Below are 26,345 nucleotides of genomic sequence, written 5' to 3'. Positions count from 1 at the left end.
TTCTACTACCAGATCAGGAGAATCTCTCACTATCTTTAATAATAAACTCCTGAAGACTGAGCTCACTCTCCTAACACCTCTAACACACTACCTACTTAATCTTAAACCTAAAACCTTAAACCTACTTACTTTTCCTTTGACCTCCTTTAGGCCCTGTCTAAAAATGTTTTTTTTTTTTTTTACCTTGAATTCTATTATTATATACATCAATATTGTAAGTTGATTTGGGTAAAAGCATCTGCCTAATGTAATCTAATGTAATGTAATTATATAAATTTAAAGTATGTGCCACCAGAGGTGTCAAGTAATGAAGAACATGTAGAAATACTGGTTATCTATATTTATATTTCAGCTGATTTTTTACTTCTACTCCTTACATTTTCACACAATTATCAAAAAATTCTACTCCTTAAAAACCACCTTGTTTTTGTTCCTAAAAACCCTATCCATAAAAATCTCTTCATCCAGACAGAGTGAATCTGATTGGTGCTGGATATAAAGAAGTATAAACCACATGTACTATAAATGTGAACACACACACACACCCCGCTCCTGCGGGTGACTGACCTGTGCCATGGTGAGTGGGTTGAGGGTGCGTGTCCTCTGCTCGGGCAGGGTGCAGTGCAGGGCGGATGGGGACTGGCGGATGGGGGGGCTCTCCCGGTCTCTCTCTCTGCGCAGAGACTCGTGGCGGCTGATGCTGGAGGTCAGAGTGCCGTTGGTGGTGTTGGTGGGTGTGGTGGTGGTGGGGTGGACCCCACGCCGGCGCATCTGTTCAGGGCTGTCCTGGGGCCCGGTGTGGCCCCGCAGCAGCTCCCGCGGGCTGAAGTGACCGGTCACTGTCACTGTTACTGGAGGAGAGCTGCGCTCCAGCCCATTACCGTGGCAGTGGCCATCGCTGAGGCGTCCGGGTACGCGGCGCAGCAGAGCTTCCGTCCTCTTTCTGTGACTGTCATTTAGTAAAGAAAAACATCCAGTTAGCTACAATTTTGCAGATGGAAAATAACCAGACTGTTTAAGCTAACAAGACTAAAGTAACTTGGTGTTTTTAAACTTCTATAGATTCGGTCAAGTCTGAAAGCTGTTTTTAGCCTGTTCCTTCTGAAATTGGTTGTTTGGAGTTGACCTATATTATACCACCCTGCAATGGAATTGGCTGAGAGGCATTCTCAGTGCCATTATCAGCCAGTAATGCACTGCAACCGAAGCTCTCCACATACAGGTAACCTAGCAACAATGCAGCGCTTACAAGCCAAACAGCACAGCAGAAGTCTGAAAAAAAAAAAAAAACTTAAACTAGAGCTTAGATCAGGCCCAAAAAATCCAGCCCGACTCGACCTAAACACTTTCTATCCGAGCCCAACCCAGCCTGCTCCATAAACAGTCATTATGAGCCCGAGCCAGATTTAAACCCCGTTTATTTTGTAAGTAAAAAACAGTGTAAAAACCTTTTTAGAGTTTTTAAACTTTTTTTTAAAGAGTTTTTTAACTACAATTCTGAGTTGTAGGCACTTAAACCTCATTATTTCTGCCCTAAAAAGTTTCTCAGATTTTTGGCCTGCTCTATTTTGCCTCTTTGTCTGTGTCCTGACCTCTGTTTGTTGGTATTAACCCTGCTTGTTCTGACTACTCTTCTGTATTCTCTAGACAAAAGACAAAGCTGAGTACCAACAGCATGAATCCATGGACCCAACCTGCCTTGGTTCACCAGTCCAGACTGATAGAAGTGGAGTAAAGGTGTGGATAAATCTTGATGCACTTTTTTATGCACTTTGGGCCTGTTTAGACCCATCATTGATCAAATGGCATTTTAGTATCACTGGTGACCATGTGCATCCCTTCATGTCTAACCATGATTATCCATCCTCTAACAGCTACTTCAGAATGGAATGCACCATGTCACTAAACAAACTGCACAAAGAAAAACTCCTCTGGAACTGGCTTTAAAAAAAAGATGATTATTTCAGTGCTCTTTAGTAGTCCTCCCAGGCACCAAAACTGAATCCAGCAGAAAAATTCAGTCTCACAGCATGAAAATGCTCCTGAAAAAAGATCTACAGAAAATAAAGGGCTGACACAATCATGTCTTGCATTGTGTTTCATGATTTTGACTCATGTAGTGGATATAATCATTGTACATGTGTTGACGTCCACTCCCTCTCCCTATTCAGAAAAAAACGTTCTTCCTGATCTTCATTCTGAATTAGGCAATTGTGCGTGTGTGTGTGTGTACGCTTGTGCACATTTTATTCTATTGAAACAACTGAAGAATGTCTGGAGCATCAGTGTGTGGGAATACTCACCGGCTGATGAAGGTTTCTGGCAGTCTGGGTTCAGTGGGGGAGGTCAGGGACCTCCTGGAGCTTACTTCATCTGAGGGAGTGCTGCTGATCTCACTGTCTGCCTTCTGACTCAGAGTGTCTGACATGGCCTCCTCACTGAGAGAGAGCACAACCTCCCCATTAGCTTATCTATCCATTACACCACTTCTCCACATGTCCGTCATCCATCCATCATTAACTCATCAGCTAACTAGCCAATCAATCAGTTAGCAGATCAATTCAATCAATTTCTAAACCGCTCCTGTAATTAGAACCCTCACCAGATATTACTGACTGAACAGAAATTAACCTTCCATAGAATAATCAATAAAATCAACAAAATCATAGCAATCAAGTGAACATACTCTAGCAAAAAAAAAGCCAATTGATATGTTTCCTTTTTCTTATTGGGAATAAGTCAATGCAGTTTCTGTATCTTATAAAACAAAATATTTTTTTTCTACAAATTAATAATCATAATTTTTGCAGTATAAGGCACACTTTAATCAATGGACGTCTATTTTCTGGTCTATTTTTATACATAAGGTGCATTATAAGATCTTAAGGCGCATTTTGAGCAACAATAGTAAGAAAAACAAGGGTGTTGCCATATTTCCCTTCTAATGGTGAATCTGAGGAAAGCACCTAAGTAAAGAAAACTATAATTCTTTAAAAAAAAAAAAAAAATAAAAATAAAAATAATATATATATATATATATATATATATATATATATATATATATATATATATATATATATATATATATCTCTTAAGTCAAACGAGTGCTAGATGCTAATCTACACAGATATCTCTTGTTTGTTTATTTGTTTACTAAGCTTAGATTTCCAATAGTTTCAACTGCATGGTTAGCAGCAGTGCTGGCCAAGGTTAGCAGTGCTTAGCGCTAGTAAATTCCGCCTGACAATGTGACACCTAGGAACCCTGAAACCTTAAACACTGTAAACATGCACACTGCAGTCTGATATGATCTCTGAACTGTGAAAGAGCTAGAGCTGCAGTTAGCGGCTAACGCTAATACTGCTCCAGCCTTGGTGCTGGAGAAACTTCACTGAAAACTCACACTTATAACTCTGTACTTCAGCTGAGTGGCTTTACTGCTCCTTAATACCTGACTGGTAGAATGCATACATGAGGTGTATGTAAGGTGTATAAGGTTTAATTGTGCCTTATATTGCGAAAAAATACGATACTTTTCTTATCTAGTCTTTTTAATCTAGTGTGTATTAAGATGTTAAGACATTGACTTACTCCTGCAGTGTGATGTACTGGTGTGGAATGAGTCCGTCAGTGCCATTATGTCGTCCCTCCCACCAGTCCTCCGAGGCTCTCTGGAAGAGCAGCAGAGTCGCCCCCTTCTTAAACGTCAGTTCACGGCCTGAGCGCCCCACATAGTCAAACTTAGCAAGGGCTTCCACCGGCTCACCCTCTGTACAAAAACAAAACAAAAAGAAATTTTAAAATGACATTGACTACATTAAATTAAAGGCATAAAAATAATTTATTGTTGGTAATAATTTGTCAAAAAGTCAAAAAAGTATGTTTAAACCAACTAGTATTACATTACATTACGTTATATTATATAGCATTTAGCGGAGACTTTTATGATGTAGACTAGCAAAAAGAGAAGGAAAAGAGGTTAGAAGTAGTTAGTGTGTTAGAGGTGTTAGGAGAGTAAGTGCAAGAATGACAGGATTTTAATTCTAACTTATGAATATTCATGACACGCAAATATCCTGGCTACTAGCACTTTGACTTTCCCTTCGTGGCTCTGCTGTGAGCAGTATCAAGCCGAGGTGGGCGTGACCATGAATCCTAATTTACAGGTTGACATCAGTCCGGAGGCTTTTCCTGATTCGCTCGTTTTACTGTCTATTTTCTTTTATCGGCTAGTTCAGGCAACGGGGTAGAAGAATGGTTTCACGTGCAGATACACTTTTTTAATCATATCATTTTAGTGTATATAATTGATTTCAGGAGTCATTGAAACCAAAAGAGAATTTTGGCTGAAAAGATTTTAAATTGGTAGAACATTAATATTTGTTAGCAGCTTGTTAAGATATTAGAAATTGCATTTTTTTGTGTATAGATTTAATGTTTTTTTTTTATTTACTTAATAACGGGCTTTGGCATTGACAAAGAAGTTCTCAGACAAAATCTGTCAGTAATTAACAAAAAGAACCAAAAAAAAACATTGGTCTCCTTAATTCCTGAAGCGATAAAAACACAAATTGCCAAAGTTTAACCAAAATAACACAGGATACTGCTTAATTGTGCAGCTGCTAATTCTTAATGTAATAAGTTACAGTGGAAATATACAGAGTATATAGTTACATCCAAGCCATATGACTAGAAAACGAAGGATTTAAGCACTGGTATCAGATGTTTCTCTAACTAAACTGATCCTATAAGCTGATCAGTGATGTTAAACATGAGCAACATCACTCTGTTGTGTCGTTGTGTGAGCAAAATTATTTTTTTTCAGATGACCAATAGATCAATAGGGATCTAATTTACAAATGTGTAAAACAATGAACAATTTGAACAAGAAGAAAACATGCAAAGATATGATTTAGCATTTCCTGGGCCAGCACTTTTCTACAGCATTAGTGAATCCCAAATAAGTAACTGCTGAATTAATCAAACATGCAATTTCATAACAAAAGAGTGAGTTAAGGTTTTAAATAAAATACTCTTTGAATGTGATTCACCCTCTTCACTGGTCTGTGTCTCTGTGCCGCCATCCTGCTCACCCTCCTCAAACGCTCCTGGCTCACTATAGGGACTCTCACTGGAAAGAGAGAGAGAGATAAAGAGAGAGAGAGAGAGAGAGAGAGAGAGAGAGAGAGAGAAAGAGATTTGATATGATATTGTTAAAGAAAAAAAGTCAAAAAAGGGTGAAATTAAAAAAAAAAGGTGAAATGTTTTTGCAACACTATTACAAAATGGTCTATTAAATATACAGAAACATTCCTACTCACACTTTGTCCACAGGTAACAGTTCTTGAAATAAAAGACTAATCAAACAGATTATAATGCGCACTATCAATAAATGTCTATTTTTTTGTCTATTTTCATACACAAGGTTCACATGATTATAAGGCGCATTATGCGACACTAGCAAGTAACAGGGGTGTCGCCATGTTTCCTTCTAATTCAGCAGTTAAGTACAAAAAACCTAAACATTTTCTTTTAAAGTCAATTGAGCACTGGATGTAAATTCAAACAGATTCGTCTCCTCAAAACGAATCTGTTAATTTGAGTAAGTAAGTGGTTTGTCCCACGTAGCTTGTTTTAACATGGTAAACGTGCAGGCTACAGGCCGATATACTCACCTCTGAACGGGGAAAGAGCTAGCACTTAGCACTGTTAGTGGGTAATGCTAATGCTGCTCCCGCAGTGTTAGCCGGGGTAAGCAGCAGGCTACAGGCCGATAATTCTCACCTCTGAACAATGAAAGAGCTAGCACTTAGCACTGTAAGCGGGATAATACTCACCTCTGAACAATGAAAGAGCTAGCACTTAACACTGTTAGCGGGTAACGCTAATGCTGCTCCAGCAGTGCTAGCCGGGGTTAGCAGCAGGCTACAGGCTGATAATACTCACCTCTGAACGACAAAAGTGCTAGCGCTTAGCAGCTAATGCTAATACTACTCCAGCCTCACTACTGGAGAACTTCTCCCAGATTTTAAGATGCATTGATGATTTTTGGGAAATTTAAATGATTTTAAGTGCGTCTTATTGTGCGAAAAAATAAGTTCTATTTATATAAATTATTTACAGCAACAGTGCTTCCTGTAGTAGATTTAATTACATCTGTGTTTTGCATGATGATTACAATATAGAGTGCTTTTATTTTTAACGAGACAAATCATTTAACATAATTGACATTAATGGCTACTCAACATTAACGGCTGCTTAACAACCCATCTCAAACACACACACTCTCTCTCTCACCAGTACTCTGTGCTGCTCATGCACTTCTCATAGACAGGCCCCTCCAGCTCTTTGGCATCAGGGAAGATGGTCTCGTGGTGGATGATGATGGTCTTGACGACCTCGTTGACGTGGGCCTGGCAGGAGACCTGGTCCAGCAGGTCGGGTGTGGGCATCAGGGTCGGCCCAAAACAGATGGCCAGGTTTCCAGGATCCATCATGTTCTCGTCGCTGTACTGAGACAAACTGGAGAGAGAGAGAGAGAGAGAGAGAGAGAGAGAGGTTACAGTACAACTTAAACTACAGATAAACTTTCCTTTATTTCTTTATTTAATTAATTTATTACATTGTTAATCAATCATAAAGACATGAAAACAATTAAGGGACACACAGGTGACTCTCCCTCATGAAGACACTGAGATTAAAATACCAAGAGTCTGCAGATCTGTCCTCAAAGATAAATGTGATCTTTATTTAGAAGAATCTAAAGTATAAAACATATTCTAGTTTATCACTGTTTGTTTATAGAATAATTCTGTATGTGTTCCTGTATAGCTTTAATATAATTATCAGTAATACATTTATAAGGTAAAAAAAATAATACAAAGCAGGAAAACCCATTTTGCTTATTTCTGATTGGCTCTTTAAGTCATATTAAAGTGACCGACTGTTTGAAGAAGTTCATTCAGAGACGGTCTGGTTCATTACGACAGGTCCTGTCAGTGTGAATATGAGAGGCAGGGATATATAAGGGCAAACTAAACACTTCTTCTAGTTTCCACAAGATAACATTTGCAAAACTGTGTTTCTTTCTTGTAACCCTTCTGTTTCTTAACTTGGTTAGTAGCAGTTCATCTCGCTTAACATGGATTTTACTTAATACCCCTCTGCATGTATTTTATGCAGAGGTGGAAAAAGTACTGAAAATTTGTAATTAAGTAAAAGTACCTTTACTTTACTAAAATTCTACTCAAGTAAAAGTAAAAGTACCCATCTAAAAATCTACTCGAGTAAAAGTAAAAAGTACTCAATTTAAAATGTACTTTGAGTAAAAGTTACATAGTTACTTTTAATTATTTGATGTAAAAAAGTAAAAAAAAAAAACATAAATTAAATTGTATAAATTGTTTTTAATGAACTATTACTCCACATAATAATTTGGACCTTTCAGGCAGTGTTTGTTCAGACCAGCCCATAAAACCAGTGGCATAGATTTCTATGATCCATTTTTTCTTTACTTTTAAAAAGTTATGTTTATATATGTGACTATAAACTGTAATTTTATAGTTTTACAGTTTATTATTATTTTTAACGTGCCATTGCTGTGCTTTATCTGCTATTTACATGTTTCTTTTTAACATTTAAGCAGATTGTTTAATGATAAAAATACTTACCACCACATGCTTTCACAGGTTTGATGTGGAAGTATTACAAAATGTGCCCCGCCGGACAGAGCTGTCCACGCGGCGAGCATCCGTGCCCTTTTTTTTAAATTCAGACAATAGTTTTTTTCCCCCCAGCATTTTTTTTACTCAGTAATTGGGAGTTTTCCAATGTAGCAAAGTAAATTACTTGTGTCAAAATGTACTTGAGTAAAAGTAAAATAACCTATTTTTAAAACTACTTTAAAAATTACAAATTACTCATAAAATCTACTTAATTACAGTAACTTAAGTAAATGTAATTCATTACTTTACACCTCAGATTTTATGAATTTTGTGAATGATTTTATGAATTCAATAAATATATACTGTAGGAAACCCTTTAATGCATCGTTTTCTGTTGAAGACACATGCAACATTTTTATTTTTCTACTTCATATTTTTATTTAGCCAGTATCATTAGCTCTGGCTTTAAAAATGTCTTTTAAATATGTCTTTCAGCATGCCCAGCCATTATGTTTTACTGCTCTCCCAAGCAAAGCATCATAGAATTCACAATGAGAATGAGATGAGGTGAGTCCAAACTTTTGACTGGTACTCTATATGCAAATAAACTAAAATATTCACACTTTATTTCCAATAAATATCCAGTAAAATATTAATGAAAACATGAGTGTGTTACTGGTTTGAACTGGCTGAGCAGAATGAGCAGACCTGTGCATTTTCCAAAAGAGAAAAGCAGGATGATGGTGAGATCACAGTGCAGCAAATTGCACCTTCTCTCTTTTCACCTCTACTCATCCTTTCACACACGCCCCCTCGCTCCCTCCCTCTGTCTTCCACACTGCCTCTATTCTCTCTCTCTGTTTCTATGTCTCTCTTGGCACAGAGCAGGCAGTGGATTTAATTTCCGGTGTGAAAGCTGGCACTTACTTTAGCTGCATCGCTCTGCTCAAGAGACGTTGCCTCTACCAATGATGATGAGGAGGATGATGATGATGATGATGGTGGTGATAAGGGCTGTGCATAATTTTGGAGTGTTTCTATTGGTCAGTTTAACATGAAAACTGGACACAATGTAAAGAACCAATGCGAGACACACTGATTGTATAGGAGCACTTTGTACTTTTATAATTACAGACTGCAGTCTTTAATATCTGTTTCTCTGCATAATTTATTACTATCCTTTTTTTTACTTTGTTCTTCAATGTGATTAGCACTGATTAGCATGGTGCTGGTGGTGTATGAGGTGTTAGTGTGTGTTGTGCTGGTACGAGTGGATCAGACACAGCAGTGCTGCTGGAGTTTTTAAACACCCAGTTCTGGACTGAACAGTCAGCCAGCAGTTATGTTATGCAATATTTATAAAATTCACTTAACCTACAGCTCTGGAAATAATTAAGAGACCACTTTAGTTTCTGAATCAGTTTCTCTGATTTTGCTATTTATAGGTATATGTTTGCAGTGTTGTGCGTGAAAAACATGTTCATTGAACACGCTCATTTTTTCATGAACGTTGAACTGAACGCAACACATTTTTTAATAAAGAACTTGAACATGAATTAGTTCACAGTGTCATGAACGGCAGACATCACTGTAAATGAACGTTGGCTGGTTAATAACATACTGGCAACGATGCGGAGAGCGGAGTAACGACGCGGAGAGTGCGAAGCGCGAGGGTGAGAGAGAAAGAGAGAGAGAGAGAGAGAGAGAGAGAGGAGCAACGATGAGGAGAGCGCGGAACGTGGAGCAAAAACGTGGAGAGCATGGAGCGTGAGGGCGAGTGAGAGAGAGAGAAATAACGATGCAGAGAGCGCAGAGCAAAAACGCATACAGCGCGAGGGCGAGATAGAGAGAGAGAGGAGCAACGACACGGAGAGCGCGGAGCACGAGGGCGAGAGAGAGAAAGAGAAAGAGAGAGAGAGGAGCAACGACACGGAGAGCACGGAGCGCGAGGGCGAGAGAGAGAGAGAGAGGAGCAATGACGCAGAGAGCGCGGAGCACGAGGGCGAGAGAGAGAGAAAGAGAGAGAGAGGAGCAACGACGCGGAGAGCACGGAGCGCGAGGGCGAGAGAGAGAGAGAGGAGCAACGACGCGGAGAGCGCGGAGCACGAGGGCGAGAGAGAGAGAGAAAGAGAGAGAGAGGAGCAACGACGCGGAGAGCACGGAGCGCGAGGGCGAGAGAGAGAGAGAGGAGCAACGACGCGGAGAGCGCGGAGCACGAGGGCGCGAGAGAGAGAGAGAGGAGCAATGACGCAGAGAGCGCGAGGGCGAGAGAGAGAGAGAGGAGCAACGACGCGGAGAGCGCGGAGCACGAGGGCGCGAGAGAGAGAGAGAGGAGCAATGACGCAGAGAGCGCGAGGGCGAGAGAGAGAGAGAGGAGCAATGATGCAGAGAGCGCGGAACAAAAACGAGGAGAGCGCAAGGGCGAGAGAGTGAGAGAGGAGCCACAACGTGGAGAGCGCAAAGCGTGAGAGAGAGATACAGAGAGAGAGAGAGAGAGAGAGAGAGAGAGAGACCAATGACGGGAGTGAGAGAAAGCGCTGTAATTTAAAAAAAATGTCCAGTGGAAGTGATGCACGGAGACAGACATCGATTCTCCTTATGAACATTTTCATCACCTGGTAAGAAAATCACAATTTCAGTGTCATGAGTAAATGTCTACAATGAGCAGTTTAAAGAACGTATAGTGATTTCTAGCTTGTAGTGTGAAAAACGTATTTATTTATATAACTCACGAAAAAAGTTAAATGAACTGAACTTTGAACTAGTTCAGAATTAAAATTGTGAACTTTGAACATGAACTGTTCACTTTGAGCATGTATGAACTGAACTTGAACTAGTTCAGAAAAGCTGTGAACTGGCACAACACTGGATGTTTATGTAAAATTCACATTGTTTTGTTATTCTATAATCTACAGACAACATTTCTAAATTCAACATTTATAAAGCGTAATTTTGCACTTACTGATTGAGGAATGCAAAAAGGTATCTCATGATCACGAGGGTGGGCCGCGGTGATGACATCAGTATCTTCCGGATAGACAGCGATCGCTCGTACAGATTCTCAGTTCCTGTGCAGATTTCAGAACAGACACACGTCTGTGAGGCACTTTTTATTACAAGGGCAACTGATGCATAAACACTACACAAAACACACTCTTTAAAAAGGGTGACTCCATAAAAACCATGTGTAGAGATGATTATAGGAGAGGAGAGGGTGTAAAAAATATATTTGGAAAGGTCTAAACTAACATTTGTTGAATAGGCCACCTCCTTTCTCCCGTAGCTTTCCGAGATCTAGTAATTTTGTGCTTTTTGCCCAGGGCATCCATTTGCCCCTGCAAATAAATCACTTTTTCCACCGTTATCCAGCTCAAAGTAGCTCCACCACTTATTGGTACAATCTGGCATTTAAAATGTGGCATTAATAACTTAAAAAGTGCACAAGATGCATGGCACCCTGAGATTAGGGTGCGCTATGAGTTGCAAATTGTGTTTTTTAATAAGCTTCTTGTGCATTTTTAAATTATTAATGCCTCATTTCAAAAGTCAGGGCACTTCAGATTCTACCAATGAGGTGTGGAGCTACTTTGAGGCTGGATAATGATGTAAAAAGCGATTTATCAGGACAAAATATTTTCCCACGAAACGGCCGTTATACAGAGTGCTGGGCAAAAACCACAAAATTACTGGATGTCAGAAAGCTGTGGGAGAACGGAGGTGGGCTATACAACAAAGTTTAGTTATCTTTATCATGTTTTACTACAACAAAAGTCCATTTTACACCAGAGTTCTCCTTTAAGTGTGACATACGATGCCCTAAAGCAGGGGTATCCAAACTTTTTTGTTGGGGGCCAGAAGGAGAAATATATTTGAAGTCACGGGCCACAGACTCTGTAATAAAACAAATAATGAAATATACCACTTTAAATAATACATTTTCCTGATTATTTCATTTACACACCATTTTACTTTACTATCTTTATCTTTGACAGTGTTGTTTAAACTAAGATTTTTCAAATTGATGTTTCATTTCATGATGTCTCTTAATATTAAACTCCTTAATTACGGCAACTTTTAGACTCTTTGGCCCATTTTACTGCGCTAGAAATGCACACCCTCTCCACTTTTAGACTCTTTTGCCAGTTTTTCTGCGCTAGAAATGCACACCCTCTCCGCTTTTAGACTCTTTTGCCCCGTTTTTCTGCGCTAGAACTGCGCACTCTCTCCGCATTTAGACTCTTTGGCCCGTTTTTCTGCGCTAGAAATGCGCACTCTCTCCGCTTTTAGACTCTTTTGCCCCGTTTTTCTGCGCTAGAACTGCGCACTCTCTCCGCTTTTAGACTCTTTTGCCCCGTTTTTCTGCGCTAGAACTGCGCACTCTCTCCGCTTTTAGACTCTTTTGCCCCGTTTTTCTGCGCTAGAACTGCGCACTCTCTCCGCTTTTAGACTCTTTGCCCCGTTTATCTTAGCTAGAAATGCGCACCCTCTCCGCTTTTAGACTCTTTGCCCCGTTTTTCTGCACTAGAAATGCGCACTCTCTCCACTTTTAGACTCTTTGTCCCGTTTTTCTGCGCTAGAAATGAGCACCCTCTCCGCTTTTAGACTCTTTTACCCCGTTTTTCTGCGCTAGAAATGCGTACCCTCTCCACTTTTAGACTCTTTTGCCCCGTTTTTCTGCGCTAGAAATGCGCACTCTCTCTGCTTTTAGACTCTTTGGCCTGTTTTTCTGCGCTAGAAATGCGCACTCTCTCTGCTTTTAGACTCTTTGGCCCGTTTTTCTGCGCTAGAAATGCGCACCCTCTCCGCTTTTAGACTCTTTTACCCCGTTTTTCTGCACTAGAAATGCGCACCCTCTCCGCTTTTAGACTCTTTGACCCGTTTCTGACACCTAGCGTTCAAACTTTGAATCTCACATTGTAAAAACCTGCTTAACAGCGGGCCAACTTTCATTCTATTTCTAAAATACCTCGCGGGCCGCTCCAAAAAAGGAAACGGGCCGTAGTTTGGACACGTCTGCCCTAAAGTTAGCAAGTTAACCAGCAGCAGCTAGGCTGCTGAACTTTAGAGCTCCACTGCTCTCACATCAGTCTGGAAGGGTCTCCTATTGTCTCAATTCTTAGGGTGAGGATTTTATCCCTTCCTCTTCTAACTATTCTACCTGTTCAATGGGAAAGTGTTACACTTTAAAACAAGGATTAGGGGTACAAATTAGAAATGAAAATGGGCCTTGGTCTGGGTACTTATGAAGAGCATTTGAGTATATAGATATTCACAGAATGCAGCATTATTTGTAACAAGTGTGTATTATAGTCTTTGTCTTTTTAGTGATATAAATAAATAAATAAACAAACAAACAAGGACACATATAAGCTAGATCTTCTACACACTCACCCACCCACTCACCAGCTGTCCATCCTCCATAGGAATTTAGCACCATCATATCCTGAATGCTTTTCCTTTCTTTCCCCCTCTCTGTTTCTTTCATACACCTCTCTTTTCCTTCCTCTAGACACACACAGAAACACACACACACACACACACTGCGGGGAGGCCACACTCACGGACACAGGCGATGAGGTCGTTGAACTTCTCTTTGGGGAAGAGCGAGTTGTCCAGGTTACGGAAGTACATCTTCAACACACCCGCCACCGAGTTGATGTCGTGGTTGTTCTCCTCGTCCGTCAGAGGGTCGTTGCCTTGGAAACAGACAGGACGACAGCTAGGAACCTCGTAATTGCACAAATCGGCGTTTCTCGCGCTGCTGCCAAAAGCAACTAGGCATGTTAAAGAAAACCGGGCGTGCTGCGGTCAGGGTGAATTTGCTTTCAGCCGTCAGCGCTACACCGGCACAACAGATGCTTTCTGCGTGCGTCTTTATCCTGCCTTCTGTTCTGTGGGCATGCAACTGCATCCCAAAAACCCAGACACTGCGTTTCAGACGTGTAACGGCATGTTTGGGTCATTGTGATACATTTTAACCCAACACGCACAACATTTTCTGAGCGAGTAATTAATGACCATCATTTCTAATTTGATCATAGGCCTACTGAACTGCATATGCATCAAATAGACACAAACAATGATTTTCCATGCTATTTTTACCACTGTCTTGTTTTAAAGCATCATTATGTAGCATTTACCCTTGAAATATGAGCTTCAAAATTCATTTTGATGCTCCACTAACATCTCTAACACTGCAAACTACAAAATGTAACTTTGGCATAGTGTTAACTACACATATTTAAGTCCTTTAATATTAATTTACCACCTCAGTCTACATGCTTCTTTCACTTCAGATGACAATTCTGCGTCTTAAAATTGATCTGGTCTCAAAATGCATGTGTAGAGCACACAGCGGTGTCTCACAGTGCAATATTACACTACCTGACTGTACGAGAAGCAAAGGAACAAAAAATAATACAAATTCTCACATTACACTGCTTTAAATGTAGCTATACTCTTTTGCTGGTGCATTTTGTGTTTCATGTTTTGGTCATGTAAGAAACATTTTTTTAAATCATATTTATTAAAGGGCTACTGAACAACACCATTATAAGCATCATTATTACACTTCAATCAATTATAGCTACCTAACCCTGTTTTTTTAATCACAGTTTTCATGCATCTTGGCATCATGTTCTCCTCCACCAGTCTTACACACTGCTTTTGGATCACTTTATGCTGCTTTACTCCTGGTGCAAAAATTCAAGCAGTTCAGTTTGGTTTGATGACGGCTTGTGATCATCCATCTTCCTTTTGATTATATTACAGATGTTTTCAATTTGGTAAAATCAAAGAAACTAATTTTTAAGTGATCACCTATTTTTTCCTATACTTAAGCAATAGAACACGAGAGGCAGTGTGTTATCATGAATAACATGACAGCATTTTTGAGCATTTCTGCTTGTTTTACTGGGTGGTGTTTGTTTTAGCTAGCTGGCTGGACTGTGGTTAGGTTAGCGTAGCTTGCTTTAGCTCAGCATTAACTTAGCCTGGCCTGGCTGGTTAGCGTTCTGGTTGTCAGACGGCATTAACCGAGCGATTTTCTTTCCCTTTTTTCTGCAGGCGAGCATGCCGTGGCTGAGCGCTAGCCTGTGCTAAGCTAACACTGCCGCTGATGCCGTTGATGATTCTGAGCTGTCCTGTGTGTATACGCCGTTACTCGGCAACGTGTCGGCCGAGTGATACAGGTTTAGTGTGAGAAGGCCGTGATGTTATCACATATATCATCACGGCTAGATCACTTCTCAACCAATCAGATTGTGAGGTCGGAACTAACTGTTGTATAAATTGCTATAAAACACGGTAGTGGAAGGGTCTTGTACTGCTTATTACTATGCAGTTGTAACTTTTCAATAGACTTATATGATTGATGTGTAATAATGATGCATGCTGTTCAGTAGGTCTATACAAGTCCAGATCTTAACCTCATTAAGAATCTTTGGGATGTGCTGGAGTATGTTTTCTACCATCATCAATGCTGCTGCAAGACCTTAGAAATTATGAAATATGAGTGTGTGACCTTTTTTTTTTGATGATGATGATGATGACTTTTTTTGGGCAGGCAGTGTATATAAACATACCTCTCTCAAAAGAGTTCTTGATGTCGTTGACCTCCACCTGAGATCCAGACACCCTGAAAATACCCTGGTGTTGCAAACCTAAGGAGGCAATCACAGTGACACACGTTACTCTGAGTAACAGTGATCATTCTCTTGCAATGCAAAATCTGTGCATAATCAGCTGTGTGTCACAATCTCATAACCGTAGCTCACCGTAAAGGTTAATGTAGCGGATGCAGCTCTCTACAATCAAAGGAATGGCCTTGGCAGCATCCTGAACACAAACGAGACACTCATCTTTCACAACAGGTCAAGGGTAAAGGAAAAGTACTGCAGCAAATAGAAGCACAGAGATGCTACCTGGTGTCTGCTGTGGGAGTTCCGGCGTCGACTGCGGGAGAGAGACAAAAATCAACACATCGAACTCTGCTCTGCTCTGCTCAGCACAGGCATCACAACAACAGCACAAGGTCAACGTTTAGACTGAGACACAACAAAAAGGTAGACAGACAGAGAGGCTTACCTTGTGGTCATTATGTCTGCTCTATATCCTGTGGAGAAAAGTATTCTTGTTAAAGGTCTTAATGCTATGTTAAATGTAAAATGTAAAAAATTAAATTTGTTTTCTTTTAAGACAGAGAAAACCAACAAAAAGTTAAGAAAATTGCAGAAAAGAACACATTGAGCACATGAAAATTCAAAAATAGTAGAATTAGAATGAAATTTGATGAATGATTAGGTAAAAATTTAACTTTTCTTCATGTTCATATGCACAACAATGCAGTGGATCAGACAAAATGTAAACAGTGTCCACAGATTTTTTTTTAACTTTAGCTACAAGGCTAAAGCTAATGTTGCTAACAAACACTAAAAGAAAACACTCAAAATTATTTCTAGAATTGGTGCCGAGTGGACCAGCAGTCTAAAGCGCTGCCACTATGAGCGGGAGGTAGGTTGGAACCCCAGCTCATGCAGCCATCAAGCTGCTGGCGCTCAGAGGGTGCACAATTGGCTCTGCTCCCTCCGGGTGGGTAGATGGCGCTCTCTCCCCACATGACTCCTACGGTGATGTCCACAACACAGGGTGTCTGTGAGCTGATGTATCGGAACCGAGTCGCTGCGCTTTTCTCTGCATCAGCAGCAGCTCGAAAAGAAGCGGTGGCTGGCTTCACATGTATCGGAGGAGGCATGTGCTACTCTTCACTCTCCTGGTGTGTTGGGGCATTACTAGTGATAGGTGGAGTCCTAATGAGCAGGTTGGGTTATTGGCCGTGTAAATTGGGGAGAAAAAGGGAAAAAATTAGAAATAAAAATTATTTAAAAAAATTCTAGAAATGTATGGCCATGCTTACAGGGTTCTCAGTGGTTTATCTGTATATTTTTCTAGTTATTATGATGAAAGTGTGAATGTGCAGTGTGTAAGTGTGTAAATCAGTGTAAGTGTGTAAATGCTGCAGTAGAGAGTAACAGCATTAACACCATCTGTTTCAGCACTGCTTTACTACAGACAAAGGCTTTGAAAATTGAGAATTTAATTTTTTTTAATCATTTCCAAATCTTAGTTTGTTTTCATTGCTTACAATACTACATTTTCCCAGTTTGTGTCTTTCTTAAAGACCCTAACTGAATCTGAAGAGATTAAATGGGAAAAATAAAGAAGAAAAAATGAGGGACCACTGACCCGTAGTGTACTTTGTTTTCCTAATTTTTCTACCTATCTATTAATGATCTTTTTTTTAAATAGTTCTCAGCCCTGACCCTTTATCTTTTACCTTAGACATGTTAATGAGCTGATTAGCTGGATCAGGTGTGTTAAGACCAGGTAAAACACTAAAAGGTGCAGGGTAGGGGGTGTCCTCCAAGACCAGGGTAAAGGAAACCACTGCTTTAAAGCATAGTACATTAATCTAAACCAGCTACAAAAACTGAAATGCATGTACAGATATTTGTACAGATAATGCAACAAATTTATAATGACATTAAATCATTAAACAGTTGGTACATTAATTATCACACCTTCAGCTATGCTCCTCTTCAGTAGATCGTGCTTGGCCTGCAGTTTGGAGATGAGGTTACTGCCTTCCAGATACTCTCGCAGTTTCTGTGCAACACACAAAGTCAATTTTAATGTAATCACAGCAATAATTAAATGATCTAATTACTCCTGGCTAGCACTCACAGGTCCGTTATTGGGTAAATACTGCTACTGCTGGAAACTATGAGCAGGCAGAAAGCTTGGCAGTGGACATTAAGCCTCTGATCTATACCCTTAGTGAGACACTGGAAAGCCTATAGTGCTGATACCACTGCCAGGGTGGAACAAATTACACATTAGATTAGACACTTTATTAAGTAGATAACGTGAATTCGGTATATTCGGTAAGCTGGCGTGTGGGAGGGCGAGAGGGAGGGATCCTCACAGTGAAGTAGAAGAGCTCGGTTTCCTGCTGGTTGGCCCTGCGCTTGGCCAGGCTGGGTTTGCTGAGGTAGGTGTCGGACACGCTGGATTTGACGGACTCGGTGGAGCGGCTGTGCTGGAAGCTCTCAGACACGTCATAGTCCTCCATGTTCAGCATGTCCTGGATGGTGCTCAGAGTGGCCTCTGACGTCTTCTTTACCTACAGACGAAGAGAAAAAAGAAGCTTTATGTTTTTTATATTATTTTATTTCAAATATTTCCAATTTTCTCCCCAATTTTGTACAGTGTATAACCCAACCCACTTACTAGGCCTCCCCCCATCACTAGTGATGCTCCAACACACCAGGAGGGTGAAGACTAGCACATGCCTCCTCCGATACATGTGAAGTCAGCCACCGCCTCTTTTTAAACTGCTGCATGAACTACTGATGTAGCATTGACGAGTAGCATCACAGCGTACTTGAAGGAAAGCAAAGAGACTCGGTTCCTATACTTCAGCTCACAGACGCAGCCTTGTGCTGATCGGCATCACCCTTTAGTGATGTGGGCAGAGAGTGCCATCTACCCACCTAAAAGGAGCTTGACGGCAAAGCTGCAAGAGCAGGGGTTCTAACCTACGACCTCCTGTTCATAGTGGGCCAGTGGTCTAAACGCTGCCACTCTGCGTGCAGGGCATTTTTTTATGAGTAATAAATACACATGATTTGCCATTGTTTTCAATGTGAACAATGCATTGATGCACAAAAAAGCATGTTAATGTCAATAGGTCAGATTAATAGACCCAGCTGTTTATCCTTTTAAAAAGAGCATAGGCTGATGTTTCCACACATTATCTAATATGAGATAGGTGGGGGCAGGGCTTCAGTCATGGAGAAGGAACAAATCAATCAGTTCTTTTAGACTGGGCTGCACAATCCAGCTATAAAAAGACACAGTACACACCTTTTTGACTAGCTGTGACATTTAACAATACACCCAAAAGTATTAGGACATCTGCTCATTCATTGTTTCTTTTGCATTTAAGGACACTAAATAAGTTTGTCCTGTTTTTAAAGAATTAACTTTTCTCTACTGTCCAGAAAACATTTTTTCTATTTTTATATTTTACTTAACTACTTACGTAACTCTTGCACTTCCTTTCCTGGGGCAGTCCTTTTAAGAGCCAGTTCCATCATTATAAAGCCTTTGATGATCTTTGCGGTAACTGCACTTGAGGATACTTTTAAAGTTCTTCAAGTATTTATTTTCTTTATTTAGTTGAGCAGTTCTTGCTTCTCATAATTTGGATTAGAACATTATTCAAATATTCACTATTCACTGTATACCTGTAACTCTACCTCTTCACTACTGATGCTCTCAAACACTTTTTTAAAAGACAAGAAATTCAAGTAATTAACTCTTGAGTTTAGCACAGCTGTTAACTGAAAGCCTGAATTCCAGGTGACTCTACCTCATAAAGCTGACTGAGAAAATCCAGCAGAGTGGAAAAACTGCTACTTTGAGGAATCTAAAATATAAAACATATTCTAGTTTAACACCTTTTTGGTTTACTAAATAATTTAATATTTTAATCTAATGAAAAAAAATTGAATTTCTCTAAACGTTTGACTTGAGCTGTATGTGCTTATGACCCAACGACATAAATGTGCTGTGGCTGGGTTAAACAGCACATGTAACAAAAAAAAGATAAGCTGTTCTTAAGCATATATTACTGTTTATTTTATTTAATAAGATCTTTTTTTATATCCAACTGATATAACTAACTGATAAGTCAGTGTATATATGCGCATACACATTCACGTGACCACGTTCTATGTAGAGTGCTGAAAATGAATTTGTAATGCTGTGGAATCTACCCGGAGACAAGAGGCTGGGAGGGAGTGTGTGAGTGAGGCGGAGTGAGGAACTCAATGCAGGGATAAAACCTTCATCAGCACTTCAGCTCTGCCCTTCATACGGTGAGAGCTATAGGAAACAGCTGGCCTGCCACCAAGCAGCAACAACAGAACTGCTTTCTAGCAGCAAGAGAGAGAGAGAGAGAGAGGGAAGTGTGTGTGTGTGAGAGAGAGAGAGAGAGAGAGAGAGGGAGAGCTGTAGGAAACAGCTGGGCCGCCACCAACCAGCAACAACAATCCTCCACTCCAATATGGTAGAGGAAAGGTGTGTGTGTGTGTACGTGTGAGAAAGACAGAAAGTGAGAGAGGGAGAGAGAGGGATATACAGAAAGGAAGAGATTGTACGTGTAAGCATGGGTGTGTACATCTTTATTGTTTTCTTTGTGATCAATGCATTGACGCAGAACAGACACCAGCTTGTCAATGTCAATAGGTCAAATAAGCTATTTAAAAAGGTTTAACAGAGTCTCCACCTGGATATAAGTAAGTAAATGATGTGGGGTTGGTTGGTTGATGCTGCAGTAGGTCTGCAGGTTTAGGTTCAGCAACAGTATGTGCTGAAAGAATGAGGTCAGCTGACTTCCTGAATATACTGAATATAGACCAGGTTATTCTTTCCTGATGAACACGGCCATATTCCAAGAATATGACAGTATCAGGATTCATGGGTCTGGCCAGGCAGTGACTTTGGTCAGGTAAAAAAATATTACATTTAATAGAGAAGAAACTAATTTACTATTGCTTTTTGATAGAAAGTGTGAGAAAGCGAGAGAGAGAGAGAGAGAGAGAGAGAGAGAGAGAATGGAATGTAGATTATGTGTGTATGTCTGTGTAGGTGGAGTGTATGGAGGATTGGAGAAATTAGGAGAGAGAGCGTGTGTGTCATCTCATTCCTTATTCTCAGTGGGGGACCTGCAGCTGCTCAGGTGCCTGTGTGTGTGTGTGTGTGTGTGTGAGAGAGAGAGAGAAAGAGAAAGAGAGAGAGAGAGAGAGAGAGAGAGAGAGAGAGAGAGAGAGAGAGAGAGAGAGAGAGAGAGAGAGTGAGAGTGTGTCTCACCTCCTCGTTTTCTATCTTCAGTGTGGAGAGACGTGACTGGAGCTGCTGGTAGCGGAGCAGAAGCTCAGCCTGCACCTGCGGCACTGCTGTGAGCTGACTCACCTGCCAACACACATGCAAACGCACACACACACACACATTTAGGGCAGCAACTTACATTAGCATCAGTAATGACCTATGCCAAAAAAAAACACCTCCCAAAAAATGCAATACAATACAAGACAATATGAGACAATTCCTATGCAGTTCTAAGTCTTTTGGCCACCAGGTGGCAGCGTACCTGGTCCCCCATATGTGACTGGAAGGTAAAGCGTGCTGGAGGGGTGAAAGCAGTGGGGTGGGTCTCCATAAAGCGCTGCCTGTCACTACGGGGGTCCAGGCTTTCTACCGCCCCCTCCAGGATGTCCAGACCCTCGTGCCGAGACGTTTCCAGACTGTATTCTGCTGACAAGTACGTACGCAACGCCCGGCTCAGGCTGGCATGATAGCCCAGATCACAGCACTGGTGAAAACACACACAAAACAAACAGTTTACATCAATATACAGCCAACTAGTTATTCAAATAAAAAGTTCACTAGTTTATGACAACAACAAAAAAAACAACATTTAATAAGTAATTAGTAATTTGCAGAGGTGTCAATCACGCAGTACAAATACTTTGTTACCTTACTTAAGTAGGATTTTTTACTTTACTGGAGTAATTATTGTTTTAGGGAGAAAACAGGGAGCCTAAATTTATCATTAACACTTTAATATAACATTATATTCATTATGGCTTTTAGAAAATGTGTTTTGGGAGGGGGTATGGAGGCAGTGCACTATAGGACTCTGTGGTTCAGCCTAAGCTTTTGTTCTTAATGGCTTTATTTTTCCCCTTACATTACTTTTACTTTTATACTTTAAATAGTTTTGAAAGCAGAATTTTGTTAACACTTTTACTAAAAGAATAAAAAGCTTGAGGTGATACTTCAATTTCAACAGAAGTATTTTATTAAACACTAGTATCTATACTTCTACCTACAGAGTAATGAATGAGAATACTTCGCAGTGAAGTTTCACCAGCACTAAGGCTAAATCCAGCATCATTAGGATTAGCCGCTAACCGCAGCATTAGTGGGAAGAAATGCTGCCTGACAGAGCTACACTGAGGAACCATGAGTGTTCCTGTAACCCAGGGCAATATTAGCTAGCGGTTTGTCCCACGTAGCTTGTTTTAACACGGTAAACATGCAGTCTGATATACTCTCTTCTGAACGGCGAAAGAGCTAGCGTTGTGGTTAGCGGCTAAAGCTAATGCTGCTGCACACAGCCTTAGTGCTGGAGAAACTTCACTGCAAACTCTCCCTGTATAACACTGTAATTCAGTAGAGTGGCTTTTACTGCTCCTTAATACCTGACTGGTAGAATTTATATATAATGTGCACTGGATTAAAAAGCACACTGTTGATTTTTGGGATAATTAAAGGATTTAAAGTGCATCTGATAGTTCAAAAAATATGGTAAATCTAAAACTGTTAGTATGAAGAATGCTGGACAGGGCTTCCACATTCACAAAGGGAATTTCCTCATTTCTGGTGTAGATAAATGGTTTGCTATATGCTACAAGACTGTCATTGAAGAGGTTGATTATCTCCATAGGGGATCAGCCAAGTGGTTAAATTAAAGCCTTTATCTCCAAACTGTCCTTCACGACTCAAGCTCTTTAAGGTTAATTCAAAGCTTTTTCTCATCAAGGCTTTCCACAAGCTCTCCCTCTCTCTCCCCATCTATCTCTCCCTCTCTCTCTCTCGCTCAGTATGTTTCTCTCTCTCTTTCTTTCTCTCATATATAAGCACATACACCCACGCACACACATGCTCACACTCGTCCTCCTGCTGTCTTTATCTTCAGTTCAGGAGTGAGCGCGGATGACCTCTGTGAAGGTCAGAAAGACGCTGTGCTCCTATCAGCTGAATTCTGCTGACCACATTCAGCCTGCTGCTAGCTCTAATGAAGAAAACACTGCACACAGCACACCGCTCACACTGGAGACACGGCTCACTGCGCGGGAGCATGTGCTTGTTCATAGGTTGTGTTTGTGTGTGTGGGTATAGGAGTGTCTATTTCAGCAAATAGCTTTAGCCTTGTCTTTTATATGGAGAAAAACAGAGCAGCTAATGTAAATGAATAGAAATTGTTGAGTGGACAACTAGTTACCATTAAACATGGAATGATATGTTTTGCTTCAAGCTGAACATATAAGCTATTCCAACTGGAGTTTAGAATATCTGCCCGAGAGACCCGTTGAGCTCAAGAAAAATGTCTATTGTTTATTTTGTATAAAGATACGGTGTAATAATCACAATACAGCAAAGTAACAAATCACATTGTGAATATAAAAAAGTTAGAATGTTCTAATCACCACTTCACAACTTTTAACGCTCTACTTACAAAAAAATGTGGGTTTAAATATGGCTCTGGCTTATAACAGCAGTGTAAGGAGTGGGTCGAGATGGGCCGGGTTTAGACAGAATGTGAACAGGCTCGGGTAGAGTTGGGCCTGATCTAGGCTTTAATTCTAACTTTAATCTCAGTTTTAAATACATGTTCAAGCTCCTGTTTGGCTCAACAGTGCTGTATAAGAGTAACTAGAGTTACACAGTCTCAATGAATGCTAACAGTTGCATTGTAACATTTTAGAATTGTTTACCCATCGAGCTTCAGCAATAGTGTTAATGTTTATATATTCATTTATTTTACTTTTTATTACTTCCTATGAACAGCACATACAGTGCATCCGGTTTTGTGCAGAATTGGATGTTGCTGTTCCAATGTTGCTGTACTGTCTTTGTCAAATAAATAAAATCACAACAGTCTTGCGAAAAACTTGCATCTCAGTTTTTGGCACTTAGATCTTTCGGCAAATTATCATTTTCCTGTAAAGTTGGCAATTGGGAAATACAAGTTTTTAAAATCACCCCCAATTTTTCTTCTTTTATTGCTGTCATTTTTTGTTGTCTGTTTCTTTTCTTCTTCTTTATTATTATTAAATCTTTATTAAATTTTAATGTGGCAGTTCTTTACATTAACTTTCAGGAAAATTAACTAATAAATGAACTAATAGAAATGCTCTAAAATGACTTAGAAATAATAGATTTTTCACTGACTCTGAATGTCTATCTGTCAGTCCTGATGTTGTCTGCCTGCCATGAACTCTGATACACCGACTAAAGACTTCAACTTCTAATTCTAACTCGCCGAGCTTCTGATTACCCACACCCATCCTGTTTGTATAAATTCCCCCCTGTTTCTGTTTCTCATTGCCAGGTACTGAATTTAGTTTCTAGGTCTTCTACCAAGCATTTCTTTTGTTTAGATAGACAGATAAATAGACCTTTATTGATTCCTTTGAAAGTGTTTACTAAGGGAAATATATTGCTCTTTGGTATCGCCTCATTTTTGTAATTTTTGACTACTCTTTTACCTACCTGTTTGCATATCCCATGTATGACACTTTTCGCCTGCTCTTGTTCTTGTATGTTGTTATCTATTTCTGCTATTCTGATCCTGACCCTGCCCGTCTCTGACTACCCCTGTATGTTTAATCCCTTTATTAATAAACTGTGTGTATGGTAATAAAGTGCGTCTGGCCAGCGTGAAACTTTTCCTACATTTGTAACCTATGGTTTCATTTCATTTTTGAGATACTAGGGCTCTTTTATGACTGTGATAATACAGCACAGCTCTGCACAAAATAATAAATGTTTGCTGTGTTGGAGGCAGGGAGCAAACTGTGTGTTTGCTTTCTCTGCAGCCTCAGCTCCTACTGTGCTCTCCACCGCTTCACACAGCAGCCTGTGTGAACCACACTGATGCGCATGTGCATACATTTGTGTGTCTGTGTGTGTAATTACATTTGTGTGTCTGTGTGTGTAATTAAAGTCTTAATCTCCATCCCTTCCTCTCTGTTATTCGGAGAATTTGCCTCTAATTGGGAGCATTGGAGACCACCCTTATTACTGAGCATTAATTAGGACTACGGTTCACCATTGCTTAGTGAGGTGGAAGCAGCTGAGGGAAGAGGCACATGCGCAGATTGTGCACCATGCTGGTGGTTTGGAACTCACGTCAATCAAGTGAGACAGGTCCTGGATGTAGTACTTAAACAGAGCTGCGTTTGCAGCTTCCAGAGTCAACAGATACTCGTTTCGAGCCTTCATAACCTTCAGCTTGTTCTCCGAGTACTTGGCCTGGCGCTGTGGAGAAAAAGAGTAAAAAAAAACGAGGTGAGAGAAACACAGGGTGGGGAGGAAAGAGCGAGAGAGAGAGAGAGAGAGAGAGAGAGAGAGAGAGAGAGGAGGAAGGAAAATGACAGGAAATTGTAAAGTGAGTGCTTCTGCAGCTTTATTACCAAATATGAATTGCATTTATCGATAAACATATCGATAAATGCTAATGACAGTATAATAACCACAGATGTGTGTTGGTTCTCAGTGCTGGTGGAATAATGGCTGTACAGTATATTAGCACAAGCCTTAGCCTGGTTGAGCTAAAACGTTCGGCTCAATTTGTAATTGCTGCTTTCATTAAGGCCATTCAGCTGGAGCCATAGCCACTAATGGAAAAAAGGGAAAAGAAAATAAGAGCTGGGGACCCGTCACAGCTCCTGGCGATTTAGTAAAGCCTTCAAATCAACAGCACGACTACATTAACCCACAAACAAATCATATACAAAAAACAAACAAAAAAAAAAAAAAACACACCGCATACATACTACGTACTGTCACTGTCTTGAAAGAAAATAGTATCTTTATTTTTGCCAGTTTTGACATTGACATAATTTGAATTGTTCTAATGTTTTCAGGATCTGAATTAGAACAGTCCAAAAGAAATGCTCCAAAATGACTTAAAACGATATTTCTATATTAAATATTACGAAGGTCTTATAATAACTCTCCTGTAAAGTTGGCAATTGGGAGATACAAATTACAAAAAACATCACCATCAAACTATTTAAAACAAATATGAAATATCCCAGATGTCCTAAAACCAAACCCTAGACTTTCCTACTGAGCTTTTCTATGAGTTTAATCTTGTCTTTAATTTATTTTCTTTTTTATTTCTGTCATATTTTCATGTTGTCTGTTGCTTTCCTTCTTTTCCTCCACAGTTTAAAAGTACAATTAAAATCAGTTCAATTTGCGCTTGTTGAACATAATTTTTAAACCAGATACATTAATACGTTTCCACTCTTCTGGAAATGCTTCTTTACTAGGGGTGGGCGATATGGCTCTAAAATAATATAACGATATTTCAGGAGATTTTTGTGATAACGATATACCTTGCGATATAGGAAAACTAAAATAATTCATTAATTTCAGGAATATAGTATAATAGTATAACAGAATAATCATAATGTGGCAAAATAAATAATATAGCATAAAATAATATAATGCAGCAAAAAAAATAGCAGAATATTTAGTGCATGCATATGAACTGCAAACTAAAACAATTATACAATAAATACACTTAAAGCTTCACAGTAAATAATAGACTAATTTTAAGACAGAACATGTGATGATGATGATGATGATGATGATGATGATGATGATGATCACAATATGGATTTTTATTATCATGATATTTCTGTGTCACAATATATTGTATACGGTATAATATTGCCTACCCCTATTCTTTACTAAATTTTTTTTTTTTTTGGTCATTGAGCTTTGCTGAATTATTTACTCGCCAAACTTATAAAATAGTAT

General features: G+C 39.8%; 1 protein-coding gene across 2 annotated transcripts in view; it reads right to left on the bottom strand.

Annotated features, from left to right (window-relative positions):
• Nucleotides 1-26,345, bottom strand: part of srgap1b (SLIT-ROBO Rho GTPase activating protein 1b) — a 69,609-nt gene that overhangs the window by 2,978 nt on the left and 40,286 nt on the right. The window contains exons 6-21 of one of the 2 annotated variants that reach the window (XM_049473219.1): nt 24,705-24,833; nt 20,878-21,099; nt 20,598-20,699; nt 17,647-17,844; nt 17,243-17,327; nt 15,750-15,777; nt 15,587-15,617; nt 15,440-15,500; nt 15,248-15,325; nt 13,226-13,360; nt 10,627-10,732; nt 6,298-6,522; nt 5,034-5,131; nt 3,592-3,769; nt 2,304-2,438; nt 568-949 (exon numbers count right to left, since the gene is read on the bottom strand). In XM_049473219.1, the coding sequence (XP_049329176.1) occupies nt 568-949; nt 2,304-2,438; nt 3,592-3,769; nt 5,034-5,131; nt 6,298-6,522; nt 10,627-10,732; nt 13,226-13,360; nt 15,248-15,325; nt 15,440-15,500; nt 15,587-15,617; nt 15,750-15,777; nt 17,243-17,327; nt 17,647-17,844; nt 20,598-20,699; nt 20,878-21,099; nt 24,705-24,833 (2,193 nt within the window). The remainder of the gene's footprint in view (nt 1-567; nt 950-2,303; nt 2,439-3,591; nt 3,770-5,033; nt 5,132-6,297; nt 6,523-10,626; nt 10,733-13,225; nt 13,361-15,247; nt 15,326-15,439; nt 15,501-15,586; nt 15,618-15,749; nt 15,778-17,242; nt 17,328-17,646; nt 17,845-20,597; nt 20,700-20,877; nt 21,100-24,704; nt 24,834-26,345) is intronic. The other variant, XM_049473220.1, reaches the window with a different exon arrangement.

This window comes from Astyanax mexicanus, chromosome 2 (genome assembly GCF_023375975.1).
Source record: "Astyanax mexicanus isolate ESR-SI-001 chromosome 2, AstMex3_surface, whole genome shotgun sequence".
NCBI lineage: Eukaryota > Metazoa > Chordata > Actinopteri > Characiformes > Acestrorhamphidae > Astyanax > Astyanax mexicanus.
The sequence above is the reverse complement of the archived record's forward strand: the minus strand, read 5'-3'. Positions and strand labels throughout refer to the sequence as shown.